This window comes from Nelusetta ayraudi, unplaced genomic scaffold (genome assembly GCF_046127955.1).
Source record: "Nelusetta ayraudi isolate G7.1 ecotype Tasmania unplaced genomic scaffold, CSIRO-AGI_Nayr_v1 ptg000042l, whole genome shotgun sequence".
NCBI lineage: Eukaryota > Metazoa > Chordata > Actinopteri > Tetraodontiformes > Monacanthidae > Nelusetta > Nelusetta ayraudi.
Window position 1 is genome coordinate 9,307,485 of NW_027466092.1, and position 26,515 is coordinate 9,333,999.

The 26,515-nt window shown below is 43.3% G+C and overlaps 1 protein-coding gene across 1 annotated transcript in view; it reads left to right on the forward strand.

The window, feature by feature from the left end:
* Positions 1–5,128: 5,128 nt before the first annotated feature.
* The window catches only part of pcxb (pyruvate carboxylase b), a 265,842-nt gene continuing 244,455 nt past the window's right edge, over positions 5,129–26,515 (forward strand). The window contains exons 1-7 of the mRNA XM_076034155.1: positions 5,129–5,670; positions 15,337–15,473; positions 17,639–17,732; positions 18,186–18,276; positions 19,964–20,129; positions 20,864–21,009; positions 25,498–25,615. Coding sequence (XP_075890270.1) covers positions 5,669–5,670; positions 15,337–15,473; positions 17,639–17,732; positions 18,186–18,276; positions 19,964–20,129; positions 20,864–21,009; positions 25,498–25,615 — 754 coding nt within the window. The 5' untranslated portion in view covers positions 5,129–5,668. The remainder of the gene's footprint in view (positions 5,671–15,336; positions 15,474–17,638; positions 17,733–18,185; positions 18,277–19,963; positions 20,130–20,863; positions 21,010–25,497; positions 25,616–26,515) is intronic.

Genomic DNA, 26,515 nt, shown 5'->3' on the forward strand with positions numbered 1-26,515 from the left:
CTTGGCACACCTGGTACGACTTGAAACTTGTTAAACACCACAGCCAATCTGAGAGTTGTTGTCACTTTAAGGCCGCAGCAGCTCAGGCATCTCCTAATGAATACTACCAGCAGGTCTATGCACCTTATCAGAAAGTGTAAAACATGTTTTTTTTTTTTTTTTTAAAGGACAGCGAGCGTGTCCACTGCATTCCAGTGGCAGGGCACCTTTGGGATGTGATAGAATGGGAGGTTCGCATCACACATATGTGATGGCTTCATGTGAATCTGAACCACCTTTCCTTCACAGGCTGCATTTACAAATCTTTGGCTTTAAACAGCCACGGTATACAATCATAAGTTGTGGTCTTTAAAGTTTTCTGATAGGCAGTTCTCTTCTAGTCTTTGTGCTGTGCTTAAGGACAGTCTTTCAGTCTGCTTTAGTTACACCTGCTGTCTGCCTGCAACGTCTATTATCTAACGTCTGTCCTTGGTCAAATTGATACAATCACCTTTTTTGGCAGTAGTAAGTATTACGAGTACTTACAGAATCAGGGCACCTGAACAGACAACTCAGTTTTCTGCCTCTTCCATTCCATTGCGGACAAGTGCAAAACACCAAACACTGGAATAAATCAAATGAAATGATCTGTATAAATTCTTCAAGCGTCAAGACGTTCAATGTAAGAATTTGAAAATCAATTTAACAGTGAGAAAAAAAGGGGGCATCAACTTCTTTTTCTACTTCTTTTTCTACTTCTTTTTACTTTACTTTCGGTGGAAAAAAATAAACTTAGTGTAAAAGCCTCACTTCCTTTACGAAAGTCCTGAGCGAGAGAGTGAGTGAGTCCTCACTTTGCTCACGAACACACAAACACATGAACAAACACACCTGACCCGTGGAAAGGTTTTGATACAACACCTTAATGGGCTAATATTGACCTTGGTAGACTGTGTCCACTCTCAGGCCACAGATGTCCAGGTGCTTGTGCGCTCAAAATTGAGTTGTTGATGGTTAACCAGTATGTGTTTGTGTGTGTGTGTCTGTATTTGTGTTTTAACTCTACCTGGAAGGCAGCCTCCTTGAAAAAAAAGCAAAGAAATACATCTAGCTGCTCTGCATGTGTGACGGCACAGTGGAAATGGAGCAGTCTAATTCTTTGATGAGAATTAGCTGATTCAAATTTTGAGCATTTCACATGATCTCATCGTGATTCTTATTAGTTGGGGTCATTTTTCAAGGCTGTCGGTATTATTTGGTGCCCTATCTTTATTAGTGCTAGTGTAACTGTCACAAGTGATAACAATATTTGTATGTTTGTGTTTCCATGATTTGACCTTTTAGTCTCTGCTCATTTCCCAGCAAAAGAAAGGCTTAACGTTAAAAACAGTCCTTGAACGCAGCTGGTAAGGAAAAGATTTATATGACAATTGCCTGGAACTTTTGTATTCATGTGATTGCCGACATCACGTGTTGACCTCTGGTTGGCTTCCTTCCGGAAGAAACCTCACCAACTAATTGTTTGTTTTTTGGATTATTTTACTCCACCTTCTGCTATTTGAGAACCGGGAAGGTTCTAACATCTCTGTGGATGATGTTTGAGTGTGTTCAAATGGAAACTGCACTGTAATAACAACAGAAAAGCACTGTCATGGAGTTAAGGGAAGAGGGCGACCAGACTATTGGCATAAAGGAAGTGGTTGTGTTGGCATGAATCAAGAGAGAACAAAGACAAACCAGCCATTTATTGGCAGCGGCTCGCTCACGCCTCCCGATGCAAACTATCCTACTCTCTCCCTCTCAGCTGCTGCCTTCTTCCCTCCCTTCCTCCCCCAATCAGCCAGCGTGTCACCAGTAAACAAGACCAGGCCTGTTGCTGCATGGGCAGCATGCTCAGGAACACCTTAGCAACAATACCAGAGGCAATGGAAAAGAAAAAAAACAAAAAACAGAAAAGAGGCTGGGCCGTGTTTATTAAGAAAAAAAGAATCATTCACAGTATTGAAATATGATGTTTTTTAACATAATAAAATAAAGACACGATAGGACGTTATGTTGACTTCGAAGTTGACAGCTCAGGCAGATGACATGCACATTTGTGAAACATTCCTTTTGTTTGCCTGTCTACCCGTCCTAGAGAGAAAAACTCCTCTGCTGCAGTTCTCTTGGAGGATTCCCTGTTGAGAGATTTTTAACTGTTCCTCACCTGGTTTGAGGGACTGTGGGTAGAGGGTGTTCCATCTGTTCGGAGTGCGAAGCCCTTTGAGGCAAACTTGGGCTATACAAATACAATTTGAGCAATGACTGATTGAAGTAGATCTAATGTACGCTTCTTTCTGTTTTGTGGGGCAATGTGTGTGTACATGATTACAGGGTAAATGTTTAGCTTTTATCACCACGTTGACCCCACATTAAGGGCCCGACTACACTCAATGACACAGTTGGAGCTTATGTTCTGTTATGTAACATTTGGCATTGATTCGAATCGAGGTAAAACATGTAGTTTTTGGCCGGCTGGGTAAGGAACGTTCTTTTTTAGAACCCACCGGCCTTTGTATGAGGTTTCGTAGTAAAATGAATTAAACGCTTTAGAAAATGGTGTCACTGTGTTTGTGTCACAAATTCTTGCCGCCTGATCCAGTGCTGCTTAGCTGCAGGAGCTGTGTGATGCAACACACTGCTGCACATGTCTGAGGACGGTGGCTGCCCTTTGAGGAGACAGGAGAGAGAAATCAGTGTAGAATGTTAATCACAAACTTTATTTCAACCTTTGTGTCCTTTCTGGCAGCAGCAACAAGCAGCATTGCCTCTTACTGGTAATCACAAACTGAAAACATGGTTGGTGGGAACGGAAAGGACTTTCTGGATAATAGCATATCAAAGTTACTGTGGTTTTAGCCTCCAACAAAGTGCTCAAATTAGTTCCTAAATGCTTTTCTTACTGACTCACTCCTTCACATTTGTTTTAACCTGCCATCTGTTGGGTTCGTTCACAAGTGCTCTGTTTGGGAAGTCATTGACACAGACTCTGTTATCTGATCTCGATAAGAGAATACACAAGGATTGAGAAACAAGCATGCAAGAGTAAGCCCGTGTGATTGTGTCTTGCTGGAGAAGCGTTGCTCCCACATTTTTTTTTTTTTTTTACAATAATGATGTTTTTATTATATTTTCCTGTAACGTTCTTTTTTTTAATCCAATTGTTCCGAATCAAGAAATATGTAATAATTGAGAGCGTATGTGTGCTTCAGGTTGTGGCCCTCACAGTGTGCACTGCACGATTCTCAGGAACATAGTGGTCTATTGTTCACGTCACAAAGCAGGACTACAAAGAACTGTTTTAGGAGCCTGAAACGAAATCCATCCTTTTCAGCAGTTCCTGGTCTTTTAACTCTTTCTTCACGTCCAATACGCAATGTGCACTCACTATACTTACTTTCTCACTATAATTCTCTACATTTCTAACTACTGATGTCCCCGAGTTTGGAACTGAAACATTCAGCCTGTATTCTATCTAATCTAAATTACCAACAAACTGCATTTATCTTAAAGGAAGTGGAGTTACCAAGTTTTATGAGGTTCATTGAATCTTTAACGGACATGCAGCCGCTTTGATGAACTACAGTGCATGGTGAATGTTACTGGTGTTATGTTTTGTATGTACTACAAGCCTAGGTAAATAATTTAGTAAGGCTATGTTGACTGAGGATAAACAGTTGTGATTTAGAATGACTTAGGGAATTTAAAAAGACATCCCTTTTTGATGGGACATATTTAGTGAAATATTTTCCACCTGCAAATATGTGCCTCCTCCTCTGAGAGCAGTATGTTACCAGTGGCACAATATTGATAATTATTTGGACAGCAACTGGCAACCCCACGATAAAACCTTTGGCTCTATAGTCATAACAGCCAGGGGGGCATATGACTTTAGACTCTGGGGCCCCAGCAGCAAGGACAAATCCATATACCCACAAATCAAAAATATCACAATAATCCATACACAAAAAAGCCCAAGGAGACCACGCTCCAACCAGACCCACTCTCCGACATTACAATTGTGGTTATTGTTGTGTCGTAGACAGTAAAAAAGTACAAGTAGTCGGGAGAATTCAGGAACACGTTTCACTCAGCTTCTTCTCAGGACTATTCTCTATCACAGTCTATCTGTGACACTGCCACCTCAGGGTGGAACACTGTAAATGCAGGCAAATACCACAGTTATCTACAAAAATAATTGAAAAAACAACAACAAACAAGCAGTTTGTAATCGCCAGTGATGCAATGAGCATAAGCTAATGAATTGGCTAATATACAAAGACTAGCGGTCACTTGCTTGCTCCGAGGCGTTGTCTATTGCACCTGTCTATCAGTAATAAAAATTTCCTGTGAGCAACACCCAACTGGCTGATAAGTTTCACGGCTCGTCAGCGACAACGCAGGTGATTGGCTGGGTGGGATGTGCTGTCTTGGCCTTAGCGGAGCTCTCCGTTCTAAAGGATCCAATTGTTCTGTCTATGTGTTCTGTCTTTATTTTTTAATATTATTAGAACAGGGTGACACAGTGGCGCAGTGGTTAGCGCTGCCGCCTCACAGCAAGAAGATCCCAGGTTTGATTTCGGGCCTGGGATCTTTCTATTTGGAGGTTGTATGTTGTGGGTAGTGGGTTCTGTCCAGGTTCTCTGGCTTCCTCCAACAGTCCAGGAACATGCATGTGAGGCGAATTGGGAACTCTAAATTGACCGTGTGTGTGTGTGTGTGTGTGTGTGTGTGTGTGTGAACGTGTGTGGCGACTTGTCCAGGGTGTCACCCTGCCTTCAGCCTTATGACAACTGGGATATAATCCAGCAGACCCTTATGACCCTGAGTTCAGGAAGAAGTGGGTATTCAAAACGGATTGATGGAATAATAATTGTACAATACTACGAAATTCGGAAAGAAAACGGACCGAAAAGCGAGTGAAAGTGTTGGCCCTTAAAAATTTTTTTTTTTAATCCGGAGCCCTTTAAAATGTGCCGCGTGCTGTTATGCCTCCTCCTGTGATTGGTGGTGAGCCGACGGGGGGCGTGTTCGGTTGCGTCATGCCAGCAGAGGGATGAGCTCTTGTGGTTTTATGGTTGAGGGGGAGAGAGAGAAAGAGAGGGAGGGAGGGAGAAACTGAGAGAGATTATCGCGGAGCAGGAGGCACAGTCAGGCAGGCGCAGTAGCGGACTGACTCCCCATATCCGCCAGGCTGAGAGCTAAGGTGCCTGCTGCTAGCTGAGTTAGCCACCTAGTTAGCGCTTAGCAACTAGCCTCAGAGTCCTCAGCGCCTTCCACTTCCACGGACCCGAGCTTGCTTGTGTGCGTGTGCGCGTGTGGCCGGCTGACAGCGACTGTCTCGAAAGTCACTCGCCGTGCGCGTGCCCTTGTGCGTGCGCACACGAGTTAGTGAGTGTGCGTGTGCGTGTGCGTCCCGTCATAACTCCCCAGCAGCACCTCAACACCTCCCTGTTCCTCTTCCGACCCGGGGGGAAGAGCGTGTTTATGTGTATGTGTGTCTGTGTGCGTGTATGAGTGTGTGATCCTGTTGTGTGTTGCTGGCGAAGCAAAGAGGGCAAAACAACACAAACACACTTCTGACAGCCGCCTGTGAACATTTGGTGTCCAGTTACTTCTCAGCGGATTCGCCTCAGCTCCTGTCACCAGCATGTGAGTAGTCCTGATGGCAAAACGTGCGGGTGTGTGTGCGCGCGCGCTTGTGCGTGTACGAGCGTATCTTTTGAATGACCACCCGATGTGTGTGTGTGTGTGTGTGTGTGTGTGTGTGTGTGTGTGTGTGTGTGTGTGTGTGTGTGTGTGTGTGTGGCTACACCGAGACTTGTGCGCTAGCCGGAGCGGCTTATATCTCGCTGTCAACGTGGTAACCGACGCGCGTCCAACTGTCATGGCTGCGCAGCCGGGACAAGAAGAGTGACACTTTACAACTCGCAACTCGTGTGTCTTTAGACGTGTTGGAGAAGTTGTTCGGGAAGTAAACACCGGCGTCTCCCGACTCCTGTCAGTCACCGACTCCCCTTGTAAGCCTGGGAAAGACATCCGGTGCCGTAGCTTTCAAGTGCTTGAAACGCTATCAACAATGTTCGCAAAAATAAGGACATTTTTAAATGGAGTTTGGTCGTCTGCTTGGGAACGAATGGGTGAGGTGGAACACGGCACTGCCCCCTTTTTCTGTTTTTATGGGGATTCTGGCATGTTGAAGAGCTGGAGCTGCCACACTGGGACACCCACCCCTCCCAACATGGGAAATGTTTTCATTTTGAAATTTGCCTGATTGTGTATGCTGCTGGTTTCCATGGAAAGAAGGAGAACAGTTTGGTTCCCGCTCTTCTCATCTTTGAACCTGTGCCCGTCTGTCCTTCTCAAGATCATTTGACCGCACAGTTCGTTCATCCCTTCAAGCAGGGGTGGGCAAACTAATGGTCCGGGGGCCATATGTGGCCCTTTAAGCTTTTTTAATCCAGCCTACCGAATTTGAAATTATATTAACAGTAAGTCATAAAATATCTGTTTTCAGTGTTTTAGGAGTCATTTCAATAAAAAGCTAAATGCCATGGGGCTTTGAATTCAGATATTTTGTGGTAATGCTTTTGTTAATTTTCAATTAACACGTTTTCTACATATCCCATGATATATTGTCATGAGGTGGGTCACCAAAATACTCCATCCATCTGCTCCTGCTCCTCTGTCAATTGTTAGGACCCATCGTGGACTGCCAGTCAAAACGTGTGCCTACCCCTGCCCTTAAAGTAATCTTGACTCCAACATCTGTTTCACCCTGTGACTTATTGGTGTAGTGCCACTGCTATCTGTCATTGGAGATCAGACTGGAGCTGTGTAAAGCCAGTCAAAAAATACCAGACAGAAGTCATGCAAGTAGGAAAAAGGCTGATGTAGGTTTTTTCCCCCCCCCTCGTTGTTCTCAAGTGATGTGTGATTGACATGAACATTGACATGTTTATTTACTTATTTTATATAATAATGGAGGTTGTAAGCGTGCATGGTAACACACCTGAAACAAAAATGATAGATATGTAGATTTGACCCAAATCACTTTCTGCCATTGTCAGCATTAAAGTTTCCATTTTATGGTCATTTTTCTTTTTTTAAATTTTGGATTCCTATGGAGTAGCCTTGCCTCATTGATTATCCAAAAGCTTTCTAGATAACTAGAAATGAATCATTTATCCCCCTTTAAGAGCTCTCTGGTAAAATACTTGGTTTTAGTTTCCTGCCAAAACTGAAACAAAACTGTACTATAACTTCCAAGTGTATAAGATGGCAGAGGACAGTGCAAACACTGGATTGTGGGTGTTGTCAGTAACCTGGGACAGGTATCAGGGAGATATCAGTAACCCTTTCGCAAAGATTCCCATTATTCTGTTTAAAATGCTTTGTAATAGGTGGAGCAAGCTCTAGAGGATGGACTTTTGTCATTGTTGAGTTTAGTGAGGACGAAGGGATGTATATTATATTTAGAAAATATTTACAGAAATAATATTTTTACAGAAAATAACTTTCTTCAACAATTTTGTCAATATTTAATGAAAATAGTATTATATTATTATATAATATTATCCATTAACTAATTTATTAATACTAATGGTAAAACATGCTGCTATTGTCGCCTAAATTGAAAATAAAATGGCATTTCTTTCACTTGTCCTTGTCCATGAAACAAGACTGGCAACTTGGTATACAAGTTTTGTTCTATAGAGGTGGAGTGCTCATTACACCAAAGGTCGCTAAGGACACGCAGGGAGGCAATTAGTTGCAGTGTTTGCAGTGTTAATGCATTGAAAACCACTACATTCCTGGTTTAATGTCATCAAATACTGTACAGCCTCTGAAAAAAAAGTAAATATTTTTTTCATCTCTGTTGTAATTTTAGATATTTTAGTCAGAATTGGTTTTGATATACAACAGTTTTTTTTTTTTTTTTTTAATTATATCAGGTTAAATATGTTTTTGTTTTTTCTTAATGGGTATATGTGTTTTCATGTATACATATGTTAAAACATGTTGCTTTGTAATGCTTTCTTACACTGAAAACCTGATAGGTAGGTTTTTACATTTTAACCCTGGTGTTGAGCAAGTTTGTTTGGCCATAGTACACTGCAATATCCAAACTGATCTGTTAGTTAAACAGAACTGAACCTAACAAAGGTCATCTCTACTTGATTTTATAAAACTATTTTCTGCTCTGGACGGCATTCCCAGTAATTTGACTTTAGTTTAAGATCTACCGCAAACCCCTATATGATCGGAATCTGCTGCCTGTTTCCTGGTGGAAGGAATCCACACAGGTCTCTGTTTGATATCACATAAAGTCGCATGTTCAGAACTACCAAGCAGACTCTAATGCTTTATGCTAGACACATGCAACTGTGATTAACAGGTGTTGAGCCAAGTCATGAAACCCAACTTCAAACGTCAGCAGTATCAGAGAGCTGACTCCTCTCCTCGAGGGTGAGTGACTCGACTCAGCTGGGCGGGTAAAAGAGTAGCTGCATGTAAACCCTGCAGTCCTTTCTAAGCACACAAGAATGGGGTATTATTCGATAGCTAGCTGGTCTGACAAGTTTTTCCTTGGTTGTAATCTAGAAAGGCATCTAGTTGCCATGCCTTCATGTCTTGCAGCATAGTCCTATGGTCCCATATCATGCAAAATTCACTTTATATACTTTAAATGTTAAATGGTATATAAAGTCTTAAACATTTTATATCTACATCAGCAAAATGGTCAGAAGGATAAAATAGACATTACAGTTGCCAAACATCTTCAAGTTTAATATTCAGGTGTAACACATTGCAATATATTACTTGAAGTTCCTACATACATTTAAAAAAAAAACAAAAAAACAAAAAAAAACTGCTTTACCTGCATTTCACAACGTGCAAAGCTGTTGGTATATTCCCCACTCAGAAAAATCCATCTTTCACTTCTGTTACTTGGTCCTGGAAATTGACCCTGTGTGATGTCACAATGGGCTTGCGCCAGCACCTCCAGACAAGGGTGTCATTCAAGGCAAAGTGGCCATCCATGCACAAACTATTTTTCAAGCAAAGCCTCTTCTTTTCCTTAGAAATAACATGAATAACACTACACAAACTACATGCATAAGAGCCCCTTTAAAAACGGTTCCACATGCAGCATTGCAGCATCTTTTTCATTGCCACTGAAGCGGAGGCTTCGTGATGTCAGTGCCAACTTTATCAGCTGTCTTGGGAGGGTGGTGGGGCCTTTGGGTCAAACCCTTTGACACCTGGCCCAGGTTAATGACAATACCTGATCAGGTGTCACGTTCCCTTTGACCACCTGACCATTAGTTGTTGCTTCTTTCCAAACATGTTGGAGGTACATCGAGCAGGAAGCTAAAACTGAGTAGTTTTACAGAGGAGCACGTGTATATGAGTTGATATAATATGAGGCCTCTAAGCAGGATTTAACCTTCACGAAAGCTGCAGGGGTGTTTGCTTGCTTCGCAGAACTGTTCAAGACTGTCTTGAAAGTGTAACATCTTACAGCTAAACTATGCTTCAAGGATGAACTTGGCATATTAAGCATTATAAAATGCTGTATATATTTTAGTGGCGTTGGAAAGAAGAGTATAATATTCTTATTTTGAATACTTTCACCCAAATATTTATTTATTTTAAGCAGCAGTGTATATCAGCAGGAGGCCAGAGAGTATGTTGACCCAGCTGTGGTGGAGGCTGACTGATGGCTTCAAGTCAAGAGAAAAATGTACAGCCAGCTTTGGCTGGCCAACGTTCCACACTTTATGGTGGTTGTGTTGACATCGTACTGCGGAAACAGGGCACAAAATTGTCTTTTGCAGTTGTTTGGACTGGCGAGGACTGATGATGATCGATTGGTTTGTCGTGCCACTTGCCAGCTTGGGTCTGATTTCAGGTCTTTTAGGGGATGCCGGGACCTTTGAAGTAGAAAAAGGATCCGATGACACAATCTGACCCTTGACCTCACTATCATAAACGTCAGGCTCTATGTTTGGCTTGTTTGCATTCAGATAAGTCCAGCTCACCTTTTATGGAGACATTACGAAAATCTTGTAAGCGATTGCGTCTAAAAAGCCCTGACCTGTTTAAACATACGCAGTCATGTTTCTCCACCTATTAGGTGAGGGGGAGGTGGGACAAAGGAGGGCCGTTGAGGTGGAATGAATGGAGTGTGGATGAATGGATGGATGGATCTTCCATTTGTCTTCTCATCTTCTAGATGAAATAACTGATGAAACCTTCTGTTTGTCTGAGCGTCATCAGTGTAACGAGATGATGCTAGTCATGATTTCTTCAGGTTATCTAAAGGTGTTCCTCAAGGGTCAGTTTTAGGCCCTGCTTGTTTCACCATCTACACAATTTACATAAAGTTTCAGCAGTGAATGGCCGTTGTTGCACCTTTGTGTGAAGGACACCATTGTATACTGTGTGGCACCACTGTAGAACTAGCAAAAGAGAATCTAGGATTTGCTTTAAATGTTCTGCAGGATGCTCTTGCTAAACTTCAGCTGTTCCTCAATGGAAGTAAATCAAAATTCATTTCTAGAAATTGCTGTTTGTGGCTAGATGGGAATGTGTTTTTAAAGTTGCACATTATTTTATCAATAGGAACAGAGCCTGCCGTCCTATGCTCTGCAGGAGGGGCATTGTGGAGGCAGTATTCTTTAGCCATCTTAGATTATGGTGATGTACTTTATAGACATGCTGCCGGTTCAACCTGAACACCTTCTGATGTCATTTACCAGTCAGTTCTTGGCTTTATTACTGGAGGTGATTACAACAGTCATCACTGATCTCCTTTCCAGTAAGGTTGCTTGCCCTGTGTTAGGTGAGAGACATGTGTGAGACACTGGCTCATTACTGGCAGGTAGACATCCTTTGCTTTCTTTGGAATTTGAGTTCCTCCTTGGTTCAAAGTCCTCAGAGTTAATGTCAATCTTTCACTTTTTTCCCCCAGTGCTTCTAACTCATGGCATAACTCATGCATACTTTTTTAGCTCTTGTGGGCATTATCTTATTTTAGCTGAGTGACTTTCTGTTTGTTTTTCTATATTTTTTAACTTGTCAGACTCTCCAGAAAAAAAGCCTGCTATTGAGAGCCACCTGCAAAGACTCAGGTTCATCCTGCTGTCTCTGTGAAGGTTCTCAGCCGTCCAGTTCCTGGTAGTCTCGAAGGTCACGTTAAGGCAACGAGACTGTTTTTTGGTAGCTCGAAGACTTTCGGCTCTCACCTGAAAGGCTTCTTCAGTTCCCAACTGAACTGGTTCCCAAAAACCAGCCCAGTTTCCTTAACTGAACCATTATGGCTATTTCGCTTCCTGCTTCTATACCAATGTTTTGTTTTGCCTTCCTCATGTGCGTGGAAGGAGGAAGCAGCTGGTTGGGGTTGTTGTGGCTGAGGCGTCGCTGCATTTGATGGCGTCTCTAAGGGCAGACTTGCAGAACTGTGTGTTTTTGCTCGCAATTTCTGAGAAATGGAGCAAAGAGAAGAAGCAAAAGATGGTCTTCTCATTTCAGAGGGTGTCACTGACAGGATGGAGACACATATCGCAAAACATTGATAGATGGAATTTTGCCCAATATATGGAGCCTTAAAGACACAGAAAAAAACATTTCCTTTTTTGGCCCCAGTTTTGAACTATGATTAAAGAAAGCTCGCAATGCAAAAAGTATTGTGGGCGTAATTGAATCATCTCACTGGTTACCTTGTCAGAAAATGATAATAAATGGCACATAAAATCCCTCATAAAACACTTTTTTTATTTTCAATTGGGGATTTTATTCGTACAAGTGCTGTCATTGCATTCTAATGAGTTTACAGTCAAAACTGTAAACCTTATTCTTAGCTATGTTGCCAGTTTGGCTGCAAGACATGTGTGGCTCCAGCATTAGCCAATCAGGCCAAAGGTAACTGCCTGGTTGTGTATGTTTGTGTGCCACAGTGTCACGGGCTGCCTACGTCAAAACAGAGCAGAACTTTGAACACCGAGGAGTTAATGCGTCAACCAGACATCCCAGTGTGTCATCTAGTCAAACACACACACGCGTGCACACACACACACACGCGTGCACACACACACACACACACACACACACACACACACACAGAGCTCATCCTCTGAAGCCTCAGGCAGGCGGGTGCATGGTGCGAGCACGTGGCAGAGCGCTGCTGCCGTGATTCAGGTGTGCCGCACTGACGGACACTTCAGGCTGTTGGGAAACTTTGCTTGTTTGTGAGCCTGTGTGTGCGACGTGGGCGAAGGTTGCGAATGCACTTGCTCCGGCTTCCCGGCTCTGGAAAATCGCTGCTTGTTTTGTCTTGAAACTGGCGCACGTTGGGGAAAATTTCCCACAGTTCAGATGTTTTGGGTTTGTTGCAGCGAGGCCCCACCAAGACTGATGGGATGTGATGCTCCAGCAGCCATAACCTACAATCAGCTGACGGTGACTGTGTCTCGACTCCCCAAATATCACACCCCATGATGCCTGAGCTCTGCTTTTTTTTTTTTTTTTGCTAAATGGCTTTTCTTCTCTGCAACGCTTCAGAAAGTTTGCTCCAGTGACGCGACGGTCTTACAATATTGCTCAATAATTTTTTTTAATTGAATGCCCTCTGTTGCCTGCACAGGATTTCTTGCTCTGACAGATTACAGGGACAACAAATTAAGATTTAGCGTCTCGTGCTGTCATGTGGGTCTAAAGGCTGGCTGAATGGGTTTTGCCGTATGTGGAAGAGGGTGACAAAGCCTCTGTCCTAGTTGGGTAACGGGTCACATTCCTGCGGTACAGCAGGAACCTATGGGGGGGGGGGGTTCCAACCATAACGGACTGCATAAGACTGGGAGGTGATTCTGAAATATCAGAATTCTTGTTGATTCTCTTTGTTTTTGAAAATAATGAAAACAAAGTCATGTTTAACAACACAGTGAAGACAACAAGGGGTACTTTAAAGATCCCTTATGTGCAAAATGAATCTCACTATGTTAGTTGACAATTATGTGCGTTTCTGTCCGATTGATGAACTCACCAGAAAGGAAGAAATCCCCCCCAAAGAATATTAGCAAAATAGGTAATAATTTTACAACTACTCCATATGCATATCAATTCAAATGTGAATTTCTTTATAATTAGTCTTGATTGTAATGCTGTGACACACAGACATGAGAAGTATAAAGAAACCTGATCCCAAGCTTGCAATCATGCAACCAAAGATGACCAGAGTGCATTATCATTCATTCATTCACTCACTCATTCATTCATTCATTCATTCATTCATTCATCCATCCATCATACCTATGCTGTCCTACAGAAGTAATCCTGTGCTGCAGTGCGCTGAATATTGTAGAATGATGGCTGTGTAAACCTTTGGCCATGAAAACATGATTTTTTAATTAGCACACTTTTTTTTTTTTTTTTTTTTTTTAATCCGAAACATGTCCATGGTAGATTTCTCCCCTTCTGTCTTGCAGATATTTTGTGTGTTCTCTCAAACGGAGTTGGGTCAATTAAACATCAGTGACCTGACTTTATTCTGACGCAATATGAATTGTATGATGTGTACACATTGTATATAGACATTTCTCTATTGCACATTTTCCTTATTTTTCTCACTCAAATAATGATCTAAAATACCTCCGGTTTTTCCAGAGTCCACACCACGTCTGTTCCTACTTTATCTGAGGAATTCACCAGGGACAGAATAGCTGAGGACCAACAGAATGTCACTTGGGAGACGACAAACAAATCTTCTTGTGAGATGTTCTCTCCCTTGAATGTTGGCTGCTACTTGACATTCCTTGCATTCCACATTTTTATCCTTGATTTTGCCTCATTGCCTTTTGGTGATGTGTGCCACACTGGAAGTGAAGCTCTTGTGCCTGAACCGTAGTGGGTCTCCTGAATAGACAATATGCTTATTTCCATTGAAATAGATGTTTTAGTGTCATTTGAATTGCCTCTGGCCCAAAAATGAAAAACAAATAAAATAATAATAATAGTAAAATAAAATAAATTAATTAAAAGATAAATTAAAAACAAATATAAAACAAAAGTGTAAAGTTAAGTTGGAAGTAAAGTTGATCGAGGCTCACATATTTATTATATTACTCACTCACACTGGCTGATTTCCTATGCAATAACAGCACATCTTAGAATTTTAGACGATAGTGTATTCAAGTAACAACCTTTAGAACTGCATTTTTGGCCCTAAAATGTCACATAACAAATGAGAAGTGAGCAATAATTTTAGTTTATGTTCCTTGTGCAAAGTTCATTGCTGTTGTTGAATGGACTGCTGTGATGCAGTACGACCACAGTGTGGCAGCAAAGGACTGTAGGTGGTTTGTAGCCTTGCTTCCTGACCAGAAGAAGAAGCTCCCTTCACTCTGCAGTCTGTCACTGTCAGGCCAAACCAGACCACTCCCTTCACTCTTCCCTCAGTAGTTACAACACTCAACATCTTGCAGAAGGTATTTTTTGTTTCGATAGTTTACAGGACTGTGTGCAGGTAAACCTCATGTTGCTGTGCCATTCACACTAGGTGGTGGGTGAGCTTGGGTCCTGTACTTGGTAGTGTGGTGGCTACTTGGCTTCTTTGGAAGTTATTTTAGAATTACAACAGCAAAATATTTTCTTTTTGGAATCGACTTACTGTCAAACATGAGATGCTCACAGTTTTGCAGATACAACCCAGAAAGCCTCAAAACCTAAACTTCAGCATTTCATTTAAATTCATGTTGGTCTTCATCTGTTGGGAAAAACACCAATTTACATTTGTTGGACTAACATTAGCAAGTCTAACACAAGCAGTTTGTACATCTCCCCTATGAGATTTCCTGTCTTTATGGCGTCACATGTTTGAGATGTAAACAGTGATGCCACCAGCACAGCACACCTGACTCCTATCTGCCCTGAATTAGACACACCTATGCAGCTGCTGATTGGCTGTCGGGCTTGCTCCTCCCTCTTTGAAGTGTTTACTGCCTCGAAAATAACCTGAGTTTCGATCGTTTGTACACATTTTTTACACTGTGCACTGTTTTGTTGTGTAAATATTTTAGTTGAGCAGAGAGCGTGAAGATTCGTTAAAACCAGCATAAAAAGAGCATATTTTGATTTATTCACCAAAATGTTCTGCAGAAACACCCCACATCAAGCAATATCATTACAACCCCCTTTTTGCATCAGTTATTTTTGCTAATGTAAAAATGTTTTTCCGTTCCCCTCTGCATCAGCCCTGACCTGCTGACTCACTGTGTCCACTCTGGATGTAATCTTTTTTTCCCCTCTGTCTCCTAGGATGTTGAAGTACATCACGGTCCGAAGCGGCATCGGCCTGCTGGCTGTGAGGAGGGCGTGCGTTCTCTCCCGCTTCGCCCACTCCACACCTCAGACTGTGTACCGGCCCATCAAGAAAGTAATGGTGGCTAATCGAGGTAAGAGGCCCATTCGCTGGCCAGCCGCGCTGATTCACCAGTCTCACTCGACAGCAGCAAGAAGTTGAGACGGCAGCTGAACTTTAGATACAGTTTGGAGCCGTGGAATCCATAATTCAGGGGTGGGAAAAAAAAAAATAACAGTGACATTTTAATTCACGGAGCAAAAGAAGAGAAGGCGTTAATATTTTATGGCTAACATTAAATTTAACTTGACGGTCGCTAATATTTAAACGCGCACCGTGTGTTTCTGGCAGCCACGTTTGCCAGATTCAGCCGCTGATTTCTCAACCACGCTGAGTTAAATAACCGCATCACTGTAAAAACTATAACCTCATACGTGGGAGATCACTTTCGAAACGCTGCTTCACACAGATGCGTTCCATTACTGATGAAGCCAGCGAAAAAGCTATCAGCGTGCAGGCCTCCTCTGGAGAGATGCTTTGTGTTGTGTTTGTTTGTCCAAGACACAAATTGGGCCCTCTATTAGGCAAATGTATTTATATTTCCTAAGCTGCTAGAAATCACATTTAGTGCGGGGCGACATTAAAGGGTTGAGAGCTGAATGGAAATATAATTACAGCTATGGCCGGCATGTTCAAAAGGCCAAGTATTCAGCGGTCTGGCTGTAACATGCATCATAAAAAGCCAGACGTGCGGCAGGCTACCGTTAATGCCCAGAAAAGCCCTTTGTGCAGCATTATGAAAATGAAATGTCATGTCATGGTTATTGTTTGACTAACATATATTTGGGCTTTTTGTTCCCATTGCTTTTTAGAGCCTCTAATTGCGTCGCTGGCCGTGCACACATTTAAAAACGCGCAGATTTTCACTCCAGCGTTTGCGAATGATTTGTCGGGCGATGTCTCTTCCAGCGCCATTGAAATTCCGGCCGCGTCCTGCCGGCAGAGAAAGTTTAGAGGCCTGCGGCTACACATAAATCTGCAGTGCGCATATGCATGCATGTTTACCTCTCTATTTAGCTCCTTAATTCATCAGTTTAATTCAAATGGATTTGGGTCTGTGCCACACATTCAGACTCGGCGTGGCTCGCCGTGAACCTCTCCTCGCATCGTCGAGGGGGAAATATCAGCATCCTATTCGGCTGCACCCGAGTGTAGCGGACCGTGTGTGTGAGTGTGAGTGTGTGCATGTGTGTGTGCATGTGTTCATATCGAGTCGTATTCCACTCCATCAGACGCATCTCCATTTGCTGGTGCTCCCTTTGCCTTTGCTCAAATCTTCCTCTTCCTCTTCCTCTTCCTCCCTCCACTCCCTGCAACTACTCTCCTGCCGTCCTTGTCCTCCGCACTGCCTGTCACTTCTGATTCTCCTCACGACAACTTCTTCTTCTTTTTTTCCCCTACTTTCAGACCTCTACAATCTCTTCTTTACTTCATTAACTCTCTTCTCCTACTCCCAGCTTCTCTTGTCCTCTCTCTGCTTATTAGTGTGTGTGTGTAAAACTGGCCAGACACTGTTTATTTGGTGTCCTAATGCTTCTAATGCAACTGCTCTCTTCACTGAGGCTTTTCTCCTTGAGTGGTTGACTTGTCCTTCTCATTCTGTCATTTGGTTGTCTTTATTGCACCTTGTATCTTACAGCAATGATACAACAAAATGTGATAAATTGAAATTATTTGAAAACAGATTTTTCCAGATCTGTCTGTCTATCTATCTATCTATCTATCTATCATCTGTCTATCATCTGTCTATCATCTGTCTATCTGTCTATCTATCTGTCTATCTATCATATCGAAATGTGACTTGATGGAAAGCAATGATTCAGCCCTGAAATAATTCTGTGTTAAATTGCAGAGTTCAGCTCCAGGCAGAAAGAATTGACTATTTATTAGCCGTTTCATCAAGTGTAATAAAATGTGCCGGATAAATTTGTCTTTCTTTGTAAGTTTAAGGTTTAGCCTGAGAAATCGTTCCGTGCTGTAATATGACTTAAGCTGCAGGGACTTCGCGAGATGGTGTGGAGTATGCGGTTATGAATTATAGAGAAGGACCCCCTAATATTGATATCAAGCAAGGCTTTAAACTGTGAGGAATTGTTTAAATATGAAAAATTTGATGCCCAGTTAAGAGGATTTTTTTTTCTGCAAGACCAATGAAAGAAAATAATGGATTTTCTCATTCGCTGCCCCCCCCCCCACCAGGTGAGATCGCTATCCGGGTGTTCAGAGCCTGCACCGAGCTGGGGATTCGAACCGTGGCCGTCTACTCGGAGCAGGACACTGGACAGATGCACAGGTAGCTAGCCGTCACTGCACTGCGTGGGGACCGAGCTCGTCAGCGGCGGCATTAACCAGAGAGAGCTGTTGGTCCAGGGCTGCCGCCGCCGCGGCGTATCGACCGTGAAATGCTAATGGCTGATTAGAGCCAACAGCAATTAATAGAAGCCAGGGAGCATTTTTCTTGTCCACAGCGCTTTGAGCCGGAGCGCTTTGTTTTGCGATTGGTATTTAGCGAGGACATAAGTGTAATTGTATTGACATAACAGGCATCCAGGTAATCACAACTGCTTAGAATACAAACAGAACCCCCCTACTAATTTGTCCGAGTGACACCACTTTTGCGGCGAGAGCACTTTGTTCTGATTTTTTTTTTTTTTCCCCCCGCTGTTCTATTAAGTGCTGGAACATTAACCACAGCACCGCTATCTGTCACACTCATACTAATTCTTTTGGCCCTCATCCCCTTCAGGCAGAAGGCAGATGAGGCTTACCTGATTGGAAAAGGCATGCCACCTGTCGCAGCGTACCTGCACATTCCTGACATCATCAAAGTAGCAAAGGTAAAATGCTCCAAGACGTCTTTAGTTCATGTGGCTTCTGATGTCTTTTTGTGTTCTTTCCAAATGTTGACAAACTAACATATTGACAAACTAAACTTCCCCACTTTTCCTTGAGTTCTTTCTTTAAGACGGTTAATGCACCGTATCTGTGTTAACCAGGCCTAAAATTGTGAGTCTGTTCACTTGGTCCAATGAAATGACTGGAGAGGACGGCAGGGCAGGTGTGTCTGTGGTGAAGCAGACCAGCGCTTGTGAAGCTCCCAACTCACCAACTTGTTTTTCAGTCATTTTTGCATCAGCTGAATTTTTGTGTCTGAAAGAAAAATGTGAACCAATCAGGCTGTTCTCCTGGGAAAACTCTGGTATTATCTTACATTTCATTTTAATGGGAAACTCACCACACTTAGGTTGTTCAGTAGAGTACATGAGAGAAGAGCGAACTAATCATTTCAGGCCTCTTTGGTGGTCTTACTGAGTTTGCTTACTTTAATAGAGGAGTTTTGAGTGAAGGAGTTTTTTTTTTTTAATTAAAATGGAAAACTTATCTGATTCACTGAACTTTTTGTACTCACTTCAGGTAGCATAAAGGTTACCTCAGCAGTTTATTACCAGGGAAAACAGTTTTTCTTCTTGGCTCTAACGTTCTGTTCTCCATCTTCTCCATTTTAAAAATCACTATCAGAATTTATCAGTGCCAGTCGCTCACAGACACCAAATCTGCATTATTTTCCTGTCCCAAGATAAACTTCTTACTGCGATGGAAACCGGGCAATCCTTGCTTTGAGCTTCGTCTCTTTTCTTTATTTATTTTTTTCCCTTTGTCAGATCCTATCTTTTCAATTTTTACCCTTTGCTCCTCTTCCTCTCTGCTTTGCCAGTCGTTCATTATCATTTTTTCTGATTCGTTTCGTGTGCTTTTGCAATTTTCTGCGTGGGTGTGTGGTCGACCTGCCAAGTTTGGGAGCCTCTGTTGTCTAACTCATCTTTCAAAATCTGCCTGCCTATCTGGGAGCCCAGCAGCCACACCATGCCAAGTGTGTGTGTGTGTGTGTGTGTGTGTGTGTGTGTGTGTGTGTGTGTGTGTGTGTGTGTGTGTGTGTGTGTGTGTGTGTGTGTGTGTGTGTGTGTGTGTGTGTGTGTGTGCGCAAACGTGTGTTTTCTTTTCTTTCTTTATCAGACTGCGTCTTCTGCTGTTGTGAAAGTTGGACCATAAGATGTTGCTCCTACTCGTGTGTGTCCACCGATCTTTCCATTTGTGTGCGATGTCTTCATGCTTTTGTTCACCATACCCCCTACTCCCAGTTGAGGGGGAACATGTAGCTCCATTAAGCATGGGACAGCCCATAATCATAGTCCAGCCTGTACTGGTGAGCAGATGGCAGAGCCTGGTCCAGAGACAGCTCTATCCATCAAACTCAGCTGCTGCTTGAATTTCTGTGCTTGTGTGCGTCCCTCTAATACACTGTTGTGAGGCCTGGACTTTGTGTTTGACCAGGAAGTGAGGTCAGTGTGGCCAGTCCTCATTTATACCCACAACTTCATCATTCAATGTTAAGGTGCAGATTTGACTGTTAGTGGTAGGTGAGCTAAGGATTGTAAAATGCATCCAAGTCATTCTGGATCCTCCCTTCCTCCTCATCTCCTCACTCGCTGAGTGCGCCGCTCACCAACTGCTCTCACCGTTCAGGAAAACGACGTGGACGCCATCCACCCCGGCTATGGTTTCCTCTCGGAGCGGTCCGACTTTGCCCAGGCCTGCGCTGACGCAGGGGTGCGGTTTGTGGGACCTTCCCCGGAAACAGTCCGCAAGATGGGAGACAAGGTGGAGGCTCGCTCCCTGGCTATCTCCGCAGGTAAGGAAATAAAACTGCAGCACACAGAGTAAGTGTGGTTAGTGGAGTCAATGGTGATTGCTCTTAAGGATGCACACTTTAAATTGTATAATTTGAAGTATTAATATATGTATATATATTTCAAGGTGGTTCTTTTTCTCAGCTGGAAAGATGCTTTACATTTGTACAGGCCACCTGTAGACTTTGGAGGAAACAGGAAAAACCCCTGCCAATTAAAACCCATGCTGCAGACAAAACTCATGCTGCAGATGTGTTTTCTTTCAAGTCTCTGCTGTGTGGCGCTGGCAGATGCAGCGTTAGAATTATTGAAAATACTGCCATTAAGATTGTTCAGTTTTGAATCCAAATATTTCTAGTTGCAGACACAGTAGCAACTCTGCTCCTATTTCACCCTGACCCTGGTCTGATGCACAATTATCGTCTCCACTGTGCGTGACCCTGTGCAGAGACACTGTGTCTCGGTTTTGAAGTACTTTATTTCACCTTTGAACTTGCTTAATTTCTTTCCATTGACAGTGGCATAACACAGAGCTCCTTTTTACTTTGTGCCATAAATCAATGTCTTCTCCCGTGCAGAGGTCTGTCCTTGTAGCACTCGGATGTAATTTACAGAGCCCGACTACAGTATCTTTGCTCAGTTTCGCCGTGACGCGCGATAAAGAAGTCTTTCAAATCAAAAGCTTTCTTCACTTGCCGTATGTCTCCTCTCACTACACCTCCAATTTGTGCGTTAGGCGTTCCCGTGGTCCCGGGAACCGACGCCCCCATCGCCAGCCTGCGGGAGGCGCAGGTGTTTGCCCAAACGTACGGCTTCCCCATCATCTTCAAGGCGGCCTATGGAGGAGGCGGCCGTGGCATGAGAGTCGTCAGGGAGTACGAGGTGAGTCTGTCAACCAGCACGACTGGCTCTCTAACCCCTTCCACTAAAACCATAGATCTGGTCCATCAAAGAAGGAAAAGTAAATAAGTAAATATTTAGTTTTTTATGACAGTTTCCTGTTTGAGATAAGCATTCTAAAATCTCCTGGAAAGTACTTTTTGTTTTTGTTTGCGTGTTTTTTTTTTTGTCTCAGACAGCCCATCACCCTTGTGTGCTGCTTATTTGTGTGCATGCCCTGAAATTGCCTCTGTCAGCTAAAGGGAAGGCTGTGTGTGTTGTAATCTTGCTCTCATGCATCATCAAAGGGCATTAAGAAAACAAGAGCTCGGCCCATATATTTATCTCAATCTAGATGCTAATAGAACCCAGTGTGATGCGTCTTGCGCCGCTGCGGCACGGAGAATAAATAACTGCGCAGCGGCTCCAATGATGGGGAGGTGGGAGAGACAGCGGGCCAGAAATACATTTCCTTAAAGGAAACACCGTCCCTAACTGGATGTGTCCTCAAACTATCCATGTGTCGTGCATCCCTGGGCAGATTTACATCCACCAGTCTGTCACGAGCGTCCTCGTCTTCCTCCTCTCAGCTACGTTTAAGGTTCTGTGTCGCAGACAGCGATGATGGGCTGTCAGAGTAATTCCCGCACATAACTTTGACGGGCAGAAGTATTGGCCACGAGTGCAATATTTTTTATATATGCTCATGCTATTCTCCACCCGTCCCAGTTTTATTGCTTTCAAAGATATGTGACCTGTCACTCCAAAGGCGCACCATGGCCTGAACTTTATTTATATGTGTATATATACATATATATATTTCCCCCCCAATAAAAATTCAGTTTACAAAGCAACCCTGTGCATCATATACAACAATTTAATGCATGCAGCAGCACCAGCAAATGTGCAGCAAAGCATTGAAAACTTCTGCTTCTTTCATTTTTGGTGAATGCTGCTGCTGCTGCTGCTGTGTTTCATACGTTTAACCATGGACGGCCAACATCTGTTCGCTTAGTTAAAGTGGTGCTCAGGGAGATACTGGTAAGAAATTCCAGCTAAATGCAGACCACCCCCTCCCCCGATACAAATGCACACACACTCACTCAGTACACACAGAGGCAAAATAAAACCATTAAAATAACAAGTTTAACGTCCCCCTGGACTTTTATGTATCGCATTATACAAGTTTTTTTTTTTTGAACATAAATGTCTTAAAAAGACACCAGGGAACAGAAAATTGTCATTTTAGTGACGGCCTGCTGGCACATTCCTCTCTCCATGCAGCAGCGCAGCATGTTGCCCCCCCCCTGAAGGTTTTACAATGCCAAGTTCTCTGTTTGTTGCACGGCCATATAAAAGAGGGCAGAGAGCAGCGTTTGAGTCGCAGCTGCGCGGCGGAGCGCCGCCTGCTCATCCGTCTTCGCTGGTGGCAGTCGGGGTTTTTCTTTCCTATTACCGCCTTAATTTGTCTCCCTAAAAAGCCGCATTAAATCACGTCACTGAGGAGAGGAGCGACTGCGTGCTCGCCTCTCTCACGCCGCTGATGGCAGTCTGTTGATTAGGCTGTAAAAGTGATCATGTCCATTAATAATGTAGGTGATTGAATAATACATTAGGAATGTTACATTTTTTACCTGGAGCAGTCCCACGGGAGCGAGAAAATGTGTCTCCCAATTTTGGGGAACTGGAGCTGTAATTCATTGACTTGAGTGTTTAGGATCCTGTGCTAAATGCTCCACTGTGCTCTTCCAGTTATAATAAAGGATTAGCAATGAAATCATTTGCAATGAAGCGTGCCATTCTACCTAGAATGTGCATCTTTAAAGGCCCCGTCTTCATGCAAACTTGGCTTCACAAGAGTTATCAACAATATGTGTGTGTGTCTCCAGCCTCTCAATGAAGAATGAATGAAGACAGACTTGAACTTTGCCAAACTGTGTTCTTAAAAAGTGAAAAAAAACAAAACATTCAGATTTGGCTTTGCAAATTTTTTTTGACATCACAAAGCGCAACGATCCCACTCCAATGTTGGTGACGGCACTTACAGCCAGGCGTTCTGCAAACAACATTGCTGGTGGCTTGTTTGTGTTTGTACAGCTATGCGCCCCCAATAAAAACAACGGTGGAAGGAACCACACGGCAGCAATTTTAGAGGGAAGTTCCAACCCAGCACTTTTGCTGTTTTATGGCCTTTTAAACATGTGTTTATTTCATGAAATCACGTTACTGCTCCACTGGCGTTCAGGATGGAAATGAACACTCCATAATATGGAATTGTCCTCCATCACCTCCTCTTGAGACTGAAGATGCCATGCGGATGATCACGGGTGGTTTGAGTGTGTTCGCTACCTGAATGTCACAGCCACATGGCGTTAAAATACCACAACGATGAATCCTCTAGCATGAGCTGAGCTCTTCATTTTAATGCATGCATGCTATTTGCAACATACCAATGAACATGCTGTAGTTCTCATGTCCTTTTCACCGATATAATTACATTGGTGCAGGGCCCTGCTGGTTGTGACCTACACTGGTGCCAGAGGAACCTGCCACCTTTGATTAGTAGTGCCTCAAGTGTTTCTATAGGCTCCTCAGTGACCTGTGCAAGAGAGGTAGCGAACACTGTATCAGCGAGTCTCACACGTCAGCGGTTCTGGGGAAAGTTTGACCTTTTTGGAGTCCTGCCCCAGTCTCATTAATTAGCTGTTGACATTTCTGGTCACTCAGCCATGTCACTCGCGCTGCAGCGTCTTCAGCTAATGTTTTGTGAGGAAAGTGTAACGAGATTTATTTGGTGCAGCTGGGACCCCAAGAAACAATGCACCATGGCAGCAGCAGCAGCAGCAGCCTGTGGATCATTTGTATGCTGACTATAGCAGTAGATTGAGTTGAGGCGTGCTTAACATATTGGAGGCTGTGCTGTACATGTTGACGAATAAGCGATGCAGATTTTTATTTTTTTTGCTCTGAGTTTGATGTGATGTGCTTTCCAAAGGAGTGGCACATATCAAAGCTCGAGCGGCCAGAGCAGACGGAGCGACTAAACTGATGTTGGAAGGAGAACAAATGGAACTCTGCTAACTTTGAGCCTTTCAAAAGTCTTTTATGCCGCTACAAATACTACGGCCGGGAATGTGTTTCTTCCTGTGCACCTTTACTAAACCGATTCAGTCTAATTGCGTTGTTCTTTTTCACCGTTCAGTGTGTCCCTTTCACTTGATACATTTTTTTCAAATTTGCGTTTTCAAAATGCCTTTTCTCTGTAAAATGAGGGGAGTTTGCCGTAAACTAGTGAGGTCAAACCTCTCTTTCAATATGGCTGGTTTGTAAAATATTTTTACTGAGGTAAGAGGTTTTTATTTTGTCGACAACAGGGGACGGGAACAAAGACAGACTGCAAAGGTGTGTGCAAATGCTGCTTTGCTGATTACCAGAAACTGCAGTGAGATTAAACATACTCGGCCTCGCAGGACAACTCTGCTGCGTTCATAATACTCTAATTAAAATGTACCTTTGTGATGTACAAGCCTGTGAGGTTGCACATCAGGGTTTTATTTTCAAAGTATGGTTGTGATGAGAGAACCCTGAAGACTTTGAATCCATTATCTATGTTCAGAATTGCTCTAATCAAATTTAGGCAGCAATGCTGATTTATTTTTGATTTCTAATTAAACACAACGCCACGTGTGAGCTTCATTTCAGGATAATGATTATGGATCGCGAACATGAAGGTATCATTTCATTCAGTATTCTCCCAGGTGTTTCAAAATTAGCCTCCAGCCTGTTTTCAAACTCCACATTTAACTCCCTCTAAGCCATTCACTGATACCTCTCTCGGCTTAGTAACAACATGGCTAGCCGGGTATTTGCCTACTTATCTGAAGTGAAAAATCTTTAAGGCACAAAAGAACACCTACTACAGAAAGATCAAACAGAGGGCTAAGTTTTCTGTTTCCTATGCATAGATTTTTGGGGGATAATTGTGCTGCTTAGCCTTTTGTCAGTCAATACCTGTCACAGCATCAGCACTGGACCAGCTTATTGCCCTGCCATGGTGATGTGATATGACAGCCGCGGATGGACTTGCTTCCTCTCTCCTGTGGCACGGCGAGGAGAGGACGGGGCCGTGACTGGTGACTCAGTCTTTTCCCGGTGGGGTAGCATGGACAGGGCTGGCAGGACGTTTCAGACTAACACAGATTGAGTCTTGACCTTGAGCGGGCCCAGGGTGTGACCTCCCCGCAGCCACGTCCCGGAGATGTTCTGAGGGAACCGACTCCCCACGGGCTTGTAACATTTTGAGTTGAAGTACGAACATGAAAGAAAGTGCACGCCATGGGAATGACGGCAGAGGGAAGCAGAAAAATGGAATAGAACAGGAAGTGAAAGCTCAATGGGATATAAAATAAAAAATTAAGGCTAAAAAAAATGCCAATTCATTGCCCAACAACAACCAAAGCCACATTCGTATTTCTCTTGTCTGTTTGTCAGGAACTTGAGGAGAATTACCAGCGGGCCTACTCTGAAGCCCTCACGGCTTTCGGGAACGGAGCCCTGTTTGTGGAGAAGTTTATTGAAAAGCCAAGACACATCGAAGTGCAGATCCTCGGTAAGTTTTTCACTTGGCCTTTCCTCACACTTGCCTTCTAATGAGGTCTTTTTGTTTCTCTGTCTGAGAATGAGGGGTTCTCTCAAGCCCCCAGAGTCCAACATTGCGGCCCATTCATTTCAATGAAGTTGCTCACACAGCCCCGAAAAAGTTTTTACTTCCGCATTAATGGGCCCATAGAGTATGCGCAGTCGTGTCACTTCCCATCATGCCTCTGTAACTCACATGATCTATTTGGCCAATCAGAACGATTTTGGAGAATGTCACTTGCAGACATGTCAGGATGTAGCCAATCAGAACGAGCTGAAACACAGCAGCACGTACAACCTTGTGATGTCACGCTGGGAATAAACTCTTTTCTGATTTTCTGGCCTTTATAACGACTTAAAGACCAGAACTGAAAAATCTACAATAGAAAGATTTGCTATGAATCGCATTTCAGGTCACAGCCGTCCTGTTGGCTGTTTTAAAGACGTTCATTTTTGTATTTCAGTCAATGGGAAAAAAGCTTTTTGGGCCCATGGAATTTTTTGGTGCAGTACCTCCAGTGGCCACTGGGAAAAATTTGGCGTGCCGCCATATTGCCAGTTCTTCCAGTTCTTATAATACATCCATGGTTTCTCTGGATCAGGGTCGAAAGGGAGACTTGGGTTGTCTTCACCGCTACAACTTTTTTTTATGTGTTATTTTTAGCCGCCGGGTGCATTCGATGGAAACGCTCCAAGGGTTTTCAACCCCTTCCCCTCCACCACACCCTCGTAAATGATCAAAGTACCTACAGTGCAAAAGTCTCTCCTGACTGGTGTGGGCATCGTTTACAGCAGTGATGAAAAGCTGCAGAGTTCACTTGTGAGCGCCCTCACTCCCCCTATTCCCCCCTCGCCCACCACACACACACAC